Raw genomic sequence first — 9,292 nt, forward strand, 5'->3', positions numbered from 1 at the left:
ATTTTAAAATATTAACGTGTAAAGGAAAATATCTTTGCAAACATATTTAATATTATAAGGATACGAAAAAATATGTAGTGTAATAGTATAAAAATCGAAAGTATTTATTTTAATTAGTCTTAATTTAGTATTAAAAGAATATAAATGTAATTATATGTATACATATTGTACAAGGTAGTAATATCATAATCTTATATAGAAATAGTATTTATGTCGTACGTTTACAAAATAATGTTTAAAAATACTTCTCATTTTATAAATATACATTTGTGCTAAAATAACATAATTATATACTTATTGAAGAGCGTATTTTTATACTTTCTCTATTTAAAGAAACCATTCTGGGTAGTTAAATAAAGAATGTAAGAATATATCGCAGAAGGTTATCAATATCAAATAAAACTGCGATCGCTGCCGTCTCCACCTATGGATCGCTTCCGGCCAGTGTTACTTTACGCGTTCTCTATGCTGCGTCATTTATCATTGACGGCCGTTAAATCTCGATACCACGGTATACCACGGTAGTTAGTGACAGATAATAACGAAGTCACGGGTCTCGATACGATGCCCATTTTCAGACGCGAGAACCATCGAATTTTCCCGATAATCAATTTTCGAGAGAGAGGAACTCGTGATCGCGTTCGTATCTCTCGAGTCGGTTGACCTTATCACGCTTGCCAGATTAGCGTCAATCGTTTTGATGAGTGTTGCTGCCAGTGTCAGTCAGCAGTGAACATATTCCGTGCATCGTCTGGAAAATGATGGTCACCGTGGTCCAGGCGAAGCTCGCGTCGATGATCATCATCGGCGTTGGCAGCTTTGTCGTTGGTGTTGCACCGGTGTGTTTTGTTTCACGCGTGAGATATCTTCAACAGAAGCTCCTTCTCTCTTGCACACTGTGTTTTGGTGGTGGCGTTCTGTTCGCAACTTCTATTCTGCACATGTTACCGGAAACACGGGAATCTATGTCTAAACACGCAGAACTACTTTTTTCATGCGGATTTCTTCTCTTGTATCTTATAGACGAATGTGTCCATTATTTTTGGGGCAGTGAAGACCAGCATGTTCCGCAGGAACATCGTTACGAAAACTCGAACTGGAATAATGGAAACCAGGCGTACGTATATAAGTACATGCACGATTCTGTTTAATATATCGTGATAATCAAAGATTACTTGTTTAAGAAAGGGATTCTGGCGTATTCTATTGGAGTATTCTATAGCGATACGATGATTAATGGCACTTTCATATCGGAATGGAATTTTTTATATTTAGTTGTAGTGTTGCAACTACGAATTATGTTTACAAGCACTATTTCAAGTTGCTGACATGTCATTTAGAACGTAAAAATTAATGGACAATAGACCGATACACAGAGTAATAGACCACAAATTGAAGATTTTATATGTCATTTCTTTTTATATGGTTGTTTCTTGTTATTCAGAAAATTCATTTTCATTTTACTTTTCTAGAGTACATATACATATACCTATAGAAGTATATTGATGTAGTATGTATATATTTACATTGATAAATATTAATATATTAGTACACATATAACATCGTATATAATTCTACGTTAAATAACGTGAAGAGTTTCTTAATCAAGTTTACGAAAGTTTATCAGTTAATAGATAAAATTTGTTATCTGTTACCTTACAAACTATCTTTTGTCTCATCTACTTAACTTTGATTCTTTTCCAAAAATAAAGGTTTCGATATACTTGTCAACAGTGACGTTTAATATTTTAGCAATTTTATCTATTGCAGAATAATAGCAGTTTATTTTAACCGGTTTATAAGATTTCTATTTCTAAAATAGCAACTTACATTTAACTTTTGTATTTAACTAGTTGATTATTTCGTCTGCAGCTTGAATGAATCAGCCAGTAGTAGCTAATCCTATGTTTAATCCTAGATCGTCTAATAATATACTCCGTGTCTTTGTAAATAACTGATAATGGAAGAGGAGCAGGAAAGTGGTGAGAAGTAGAAATGATATGTTCTTGCGCTTGTCTTCTGATAACTGTGTAATTCTTTTGTTATTTTAATATTATTGGTCGCTTTGGTGTGAAAAATCGGTATAATCTTTGTATGCGGAAAATCGAACGTTAATACGAAGATTGAACATTAAATCAGAAAGACTGATTTATCATTTGATTATCATTGCGATAGGTTGGGTATATATATATGGATAAATCGAAATGGGCTTAAAATTGGTATGGATCATTTTTTACATTTTTGTAGTATATATATATCATAAATAGCAATTTTACTTTTTTTCATAATTAAATGAATTACAATAAAATAAATACGAATTTTCTATCAAAACGCGTATGTATACTTTCTCTTTGTATTTGATGAGATCAATTGAACTACTTTGATATGGTACTAATCAAATGCAATACAATTAAAAGATATTAACACGAGATTATCTTTCATTACTGATACCGTCTGTTTTTTTCCAAGCTTGATATAAGAATCGTTTGCACGAAGACTAAGCTGATTTTACGTCGACAGATTGGCTCGCCGCTTTAAAATTCATTTTGCGAGATATTAATGTTCCAAATATTATTTAACTAGGAATTTAATTAAAGAATGTCCAGGAACGATGTTACAAGATATAATTATGGTAAAATGAATATAAACGTGGCTCAGAATACCGTGGCCATGGTCTGCTGGTATAAAACGAAATTCACACAGCGTATAAAACGTCTCGAGCTGTTATATCTTTTCTAGCAATGATAGATTGAATTACCAGCTGGGATCAATTGAAATTTCATTTGTGCTAGTTGCATCAAAGTCGACTGATGAACCGGCCATTCGTACGTAAAGTGAAAGTCAATTGTGAAAATGGATTTGTGGATTTACAGGGAGCGATGCCGGAGTCACTCGCATCAAGTGAGCTATAACACGGGTACGCGGACTGTCAGAGGCGTCCCCAATGCCGACTTTAATACGTCTTATCAGACGAGTCTAGACGGAAACGGAATGGTCAGCAACTGGGAACGCGAAGGTTACGGAGCGGTACAATATACACCGACCGCGCCACGTCATTATAACAACGAAGAGACGTTTTTATGCCATGGCAATCATTCAGAGCCGTGCTCAGATTCCAATACCAACATCATGGGACTTTTATTGGCGCTCACGGTCCATGCTGTCCTCGAAGGACTGGCGGTTGGCCTGCAAAAGGCTACGTCCGAAGTGTGTAATGCTTCCAAATAGTGTAAACGTGATACGGACGATACGATATGGCGATAAATCGAGGATATCTATGCATTTATGGGGAATATAATTTTTGTATAATCTTTGATTACAGGTATTTTTGTTAGTTGGAGCAGTAGCTTCCCATAAGTTCGTCGTTGGATTCTGTTTAGGATTAGAACTAGCCGGGGCTAATAGCACTCTTTTTAGGCTCGTACTAGCAATCTTTGTATTCTCCGCTGGATCTGCAGTTGGTATAGGAGTCGGAATGTTAACATTCAAAGTGAGTAAGAAATTTACGTCTGTTTAACTTGGTTCTAATTTACAATCAATATGGTTCTTTGACCTATGCTTAATCCAATTTCATACAAATTATATTTCCTCTTTGTATATCTAGATATTTAATAAAAATCGAAAAAATGATTTAAGAGCTAAGAGTTTAATCAATTGTAATTTTTGAATAATATTAATAATTTAAGTTTAATCGTTCTAATTTCTGAAAAAGACTAATTCCAATTAAAATGATTTAGTTGATTGAAAAATGAACGCAAGAGGGTTAAATCCTAGGAATAGAAAACAGTAATTTGCGTAATGATTTGTGTAGATGCAGAATAAGTGGACAGACGTAGCTGTACCGATTCTTCAAGGTTTAGCAGGTGGAACGTTATTGTACGTAACGGTTAGCGAAATCTTGCCAAGAGAGAGGGCGAGATGGCACAGAAATCTGCGACGATCCGCCGGCGTTTGGCAGCTCTTGTCCGTGATTCTTGGCTTTGTCGTTATTTACCTTTTGAATAACTACGTGGCAACGTGAATTTACAATTCTACTTTTAGCTATTTGATAGAATAAATTGTTCAACAAACGAAATTCAACAGTAGCGTATCAAGAACTACAAGGGAAGAAAAATGTTACGCGAGCTTCTCTGGAATAAATTTACCCGAGAAGCTATCTTTATTCAGGTTTAAATACAAGTTTCACGTACACGGAATATCGTGACGAGAAAGAGATACAAAGAGCTGGAGCAATTGAACGAGGAGAGACAAAAGAGAAAAGATAACGCCCTTTAAAATATTGTACAAAAATAGAATGTTGCAACGAAATCGATAAAATGTTTTAATTCTCGTTTGTTCTATTTTTTTACACGTTCACAGTTTGTTGTTTAAAGAGTATAGAATACAAGTTACAGTACCTGCAGCTTGGATGTTTGCGATGAATTTATGAAAGGATTTCCAGAATTATGTAGGACAGAATTTTTATTTTTTATAAAGTAAAATTACGTGTAGTTTTATCAAGTTGGTGTTTACCAAATATTATAGGCGTGAAATTGAAGTTCATCCGTCAAGTTACCATACAAAACACAATTATTTTTGTATCGCGTATTTCATTCATTTTCATCAAAATGAATCATCAAAATCAACAATAAGAATAATACGAATCACTAGTTACATCGCGCAAAACAGATAATGAATACAATTAGCGAAATAGATTATTGGCATATTCGCTCGTCAATAATCACCTAAGTAATTCGTTAATGTTAACGATTACAATCACTAGCGTGAATAAAATCTACCATTACTTTTATTTTTATACGTATACCTCCGCTTTATGTAGCGAGAATATCTGAGTAAGTGGAAGATCGAGGGGAAAAGTAATAAAACCTATGTCATGAGATCTGCAGCTTCAGCCCATAATTACATCTACATTACCGTTTATAAATATCAGGACACTTACAGAAACTAAGATAAACATAAGATATATTTATTTAGATAATTAACATAAGATTTATTTAGATAAATTTATATAAAATTATAATTTATTTAGATAAATAACAGAGATATTTATTTAGAGTTAGCTTATATAAAAATCTAGTCTACGAATCGCCAATCTTTTTTAATCATATTCACAAAACTATGATTTTGCGCTGAATTTACAAATTATTAATCTTCGTTTGCATATCAACGGAATCTCACGTAATTCAATATTTAGCGGAGCGGCGTGGGGGTTAACTTACCGCAAGTTACGCCACCGATCAACTCGGCTATCCTCCTCTGACTATGCAACGCGCACCCTAATCTACGTTACAGTAAGCATTTACCATCGCGTTCATTAGCATCAAGTTGTTGCTGATTCCTTGGCAAGATTAGCACAATCGATTCGATTAACGTGTACGACACGACGAACAACGAAGAAGATTTTACGCGATAACAAACGTGACAACGAGAGCTTTGTACATCCAACGAAGCTTTGAACGAATCGAAAGACGTATCTCTGTCATCATCAAACGCAACGACGCGACGCATTGAACGCGAATTGTGAATTATTCGGTCTGTCACCACAGAGATTGGGAAAGTGACGTATCTTTATTAGCATCGTTGTCATTTCCCCTTTCGTCAGAAGCTACCCCATTGACAGAATTTGACTAATCGTTCGTTTTCATCTCTTCTTTTATCCATTTGATCTGTCCCATTTCGTATCTTTTTTTTGTTCTTTTTTTTACGCTTGTTCGAAAAGTGGTGTGAAAATATCGTATTATATTCATTTTTATATAATTGATTTTATTTTAAAACATGCAGGTTGCTTTTTTAATACCTTTCTCTTTTACGCTTGTTTGTTTTAATTAATTACTTGCAGCTGTATCATAAGTATCATCGAAATCACAAGTTGGTTTTATAAATTTTCGAAAACATTAATCTGCTTTAAAAATTGTCTTTCAATTGTAACATAACGGATAATCGATCGTTTTACTATTTCTGTGATCTCTGCGAAATATCTGTACTTGCATAAAATACGTATGTATATACATTTCCAGATTGGTATCGAACTTTACCAATATAATCATTAATAATCATTACGGTGCCAATGAAATTTTAAAACGTAGTATATTCGTAAAACGCGTTTACAAATGTTCGAATATTTCCAGTGAATCGCCGCAAGTAAACCGTACGTAGTGTCGTTCGATATCTTCGATAACAACTTCTCTGAGCAAGCGAAAGTTTATCCAAAATTCCCCTTATCGAAAGTATAATCCGCAGGAGAGTAAAACTGTTGGAGGAATTTTCTTGAAACTTCACGAAATCTTTTATGCGGCTCACGTGGAGGGAGCACGAACGTTCAATCGACTTTAAATTCCCTAATAAAGGATCGAAACGCGAGTTCTCGCGATAGCGTGGCAAGCAAGACGATGACAGTGAACTTGATCCGATCTGATATCATCGAGTATCAAGAAACCGTGCTTATCTTTCGCTATAGTGACCCAACTTTCTGCTTCTGGCCGTGAGAGAAATCAATGCATTTTGTCGACGAAGAAATAAACGGAGCTCGTGCATTGAATTTGCGATCGGTCGACTCCAAAAACATCGAAGGACCAGCAATTACATGGAAATGAAATTTCGATGTTATCGTCGTTGGTTTTGCTGGGATTTAGTTTGGAGTTTGAAGTGGTCGTTTCGAAGCTTTCATCGATTCTCGTTTGATTCGTCTTGAACGCATTACGGTTCGCTGTTTATTCCCTTCGAGTTCAGCGTTCATGAATTTTACAACGAGATGGTGTGACAGAAGATCGAACTTCTTTTAATGTAAAAATACTTTTGTGAAATTGCATCGTTTCATTGAAGAAGATAGGCATTACAAAATTACACGGTTATTTGTTGATCATCGTTAACTGTTTCTTCTCTTCTTTACTTTTTTATTCCTACGTATTTTTTAAATTTGGTCGATTACATTTGGTATAATGTCGACCAAAGTTAATTCTATTCCGTACAGTATAGTACAATACGGTCCCATATTATTTACTTTACTATTAAAAATTTTAATTTAAAAATATTATTAAAAATGATTAAAAAATTAATTTAATTAATTTTTGTACATGATCCGAGACATTAAACGTAGAACGTTATTTTTCGGAATAATATCTGCTTTTTCGGATAATTAATTATTCTAGGCGACGTCGTCAGCATTAAAACTAGACGTTCGCAACAGGAAACATAAGAGGAATTGCAGGAATGACAGGGAAAAGTTCGTGATATTTCCGATTTATTTATCAGAGGCTTTGATTATGAGATATATATTTAATAAACATTTACCGACTTTCCTTTCATCAGTTCGTGTACATCGCAAAAAAAAGCAGATATTTATCGATGCTAATATGGATGAGATTAATGTGTACTCTGGTAAATATTGACCAGCATGAAATACATCGTTCAATGTGTAAATTCTAAATCGGTTTACCCAGTTTCAACAGCGACGTAAAATTTTCAACGAATCATTAATAAATACCCATACACGTTGAAAACACATTCCCTAAATACGTTTATCAAAGAGTAGAGGTTATTAAAGAGTGGTTAATTCAAATTGAAATGGCGAATATTTTGTTTAAAGAAATCGAACTATAATGGACAAAAATTGGAGATGGTAGAAAGTATATTCGTTTGCTTCGTTGAAGGAAATTCGTTCCTGTTATTAGCTCCTCGATCGAGAACATATTTTACGACAAATAGAAAACGTAGTACTCTCGTTCTACTCTCTTTCCACTTTTCTTTCCTTCATTTCTTTTTTCTTCGCCGATCGAGGCAATTTCTTGGCCACCGAACGCGTAAAAGAATTCCACAGACTTCTTCCGGTAATAAACCAACTAATAGAAAACTTCATTCCACCAAGGCAGAACGATCGGTGCGATTTAAAATTAGCCGGTCGCTTTTAACTGGAACAAGATAAATCCCTTCCCCGGGCGGAAGTAACGAACGCGATTACGAGAGGGAAGATAAAACGAACCACTTAGGGCACGAATGTATTCCAAGAAAGTGCTGGATTCAAGTAACTCGCTAATGGATTAAATTCTCCGGCGTAATTTCACGTTCTAAACAATCGATGCGCGGGGAAGGATCCCGTCATGGGAAACAGGCCAGCGAGACAGGAAAAGAAAACGTTCAAACCGACTCTATAATCGCGCTGCAATTACCGTCAGGCAGTGGACTCACGAATTTTTCGCGAAAGAACGCCCGTGAAAGGACAGCCCGCCTCCATTTCGTAAATTGCACGACGAATGGAGAACTTCGTGCTTGAAACGCCGACGGATAATTAAGACTTGTTTGTAACTGTTAACGGTCCTGAATAAAAAGTTCTAAAAAAAAAAAAAAAAAAAAAAAAAGAGAGAAGAAGGAAATAAAAAAAGAAAAATTTCGAGAGAAATGATACGACGTTATTTATGCACGTTGCTATTGTTCTTGCCTCGCGGAAATTAATATGGAAGAAACACAGCCGGAAATTCGAAGTCTTTACGACAAAATGTAAAAGTGCTTTTTGTGCAATTGTGCTTGTTAAGATGTAGAAGGTTTACGCTTGGCCAGGTTCCGTGATAGCCGACGATATATGTTAACCGATGATGTATTTTAAATTCTTAATATCTTACGAACGCTGTGAGAGTAGCTGTGCGTCATCTTTTTGCTCGGTAAGAAGCAAAAATGTGCTTTAAGGACCAGCTAGTTGTGTAGACGTGTTAACGATTTAAGGGTGATTATGATATGATAAGTAGCGATCTAAAACCTTTAAAGGATCTTAATAGTTTAATAGAAGAATTAAGTAAATGTAAAGATAAGTAAAAATCGTAGAGAAAATTCGAGTTGATATAATCTCTAAAAGAGCAGTTCATATAAAAGGGTTTTCTACGAGTAATGAAAAGAAATGTTATATTCTTAATACCTTGTAATTCCTATTTTGATATTGAAATTATTTTAACTTTTTTGATTATATTCAAGTGAAACACCAAGAAGGATATGATTTGTAATATTTTTCTAAAAGATAAAAAGATGAAAGCAACTACCTGTAACAAATAAAGCAAATTAATATTTCTGTAAAGTATACAGCAAACAGGCTTACATATTAGTATTTAAAAAGTTGAATGGTACGATTGTTCGATAAATCTGAAACTTTAATCTGTTATTTCCTATTACTATAGATTGTATTGCCCAATAAAACAATGACGTGCAACCAGATTTGTATTTATAGCAAAACAAAATGGAGAGGAAATGGAAAGCTGCAATTTTTCAAGGTTTTAATAGGAGTTGGGAAAGGTTATGTATATGGCTT

At 34.5% G+C, this 9,292-nt stretch overlaps 1 protein-coding gene across 1 annotated transcript; it reads left to right on the forward strand.

Moving 5' to 3' along the window:
* Positions 1 to 292: 292 nt before the first annotated feature.
* LOC126878301 (zinc transporter ZIP3) lies at positions 293 to 8,361 on the forward strand. Its single transcript, XM_050640943.1, has 4 exons — positions 293 to 1,117; positions 2,874 to 3,207; positions 3,323 to 3,490; positions 3,812 to 8,361. The coding sequence occupies exons 1-4, from the start codon at positions 759 to 761 to the stop codon at positions 4,019 to 4,021; spliced, it is 1,071 nt and encodes a 356-aa protein (XP_050496900.1). The 5' UTR covers positions 293 to 758; the 3' UTR covers positions 4,022 to 8,361.
* The last annotated feature ends 931 nt before the right edge of the window (positions 8,362 to 9,292 follow it).

The sequence above is a fragment of the Bombus huntii genome, chromosome 2, assembly GCF_024542735.1.
Source record: "Bombus huntii isolate Logan2020A chromosome 2, iyBomHunt1.1, whole genome shotgun sequence".
NCBI lineage: Eukaryota > Metazoa > Arthropoda > Insecta > Hymenoptera > Apidae > Bombus > Bombus huntii.

What these genes read in the sequence shown, in the direction of transcription:
- LOC126878301 (XM_050640943.1), top strand. Translation starts at nt 759, where the DNA reads ATGATGGTCACCGTGGTCCAGGCGAAGCTCGCGTCGATGATCATCATC. An exon ending in TGCAAAAGGCTACGTCCGAA is followed by an intron (nt 3,208 to 3,322) that starts GTGTGTAATGCT and finishes CTTTGATTACAG; the next exon opens with GTATTTTTGTTAGTTGGAGC. An exon ending in TCGGAATGTTAACATTCAAA is followed by an intron (nt 3,491 to 3,811) that starts GTGAGTAAGAAA and finishes TGATTTGTGTAG; the next exon opens with ATGCAGAATAAGTGGACAGA.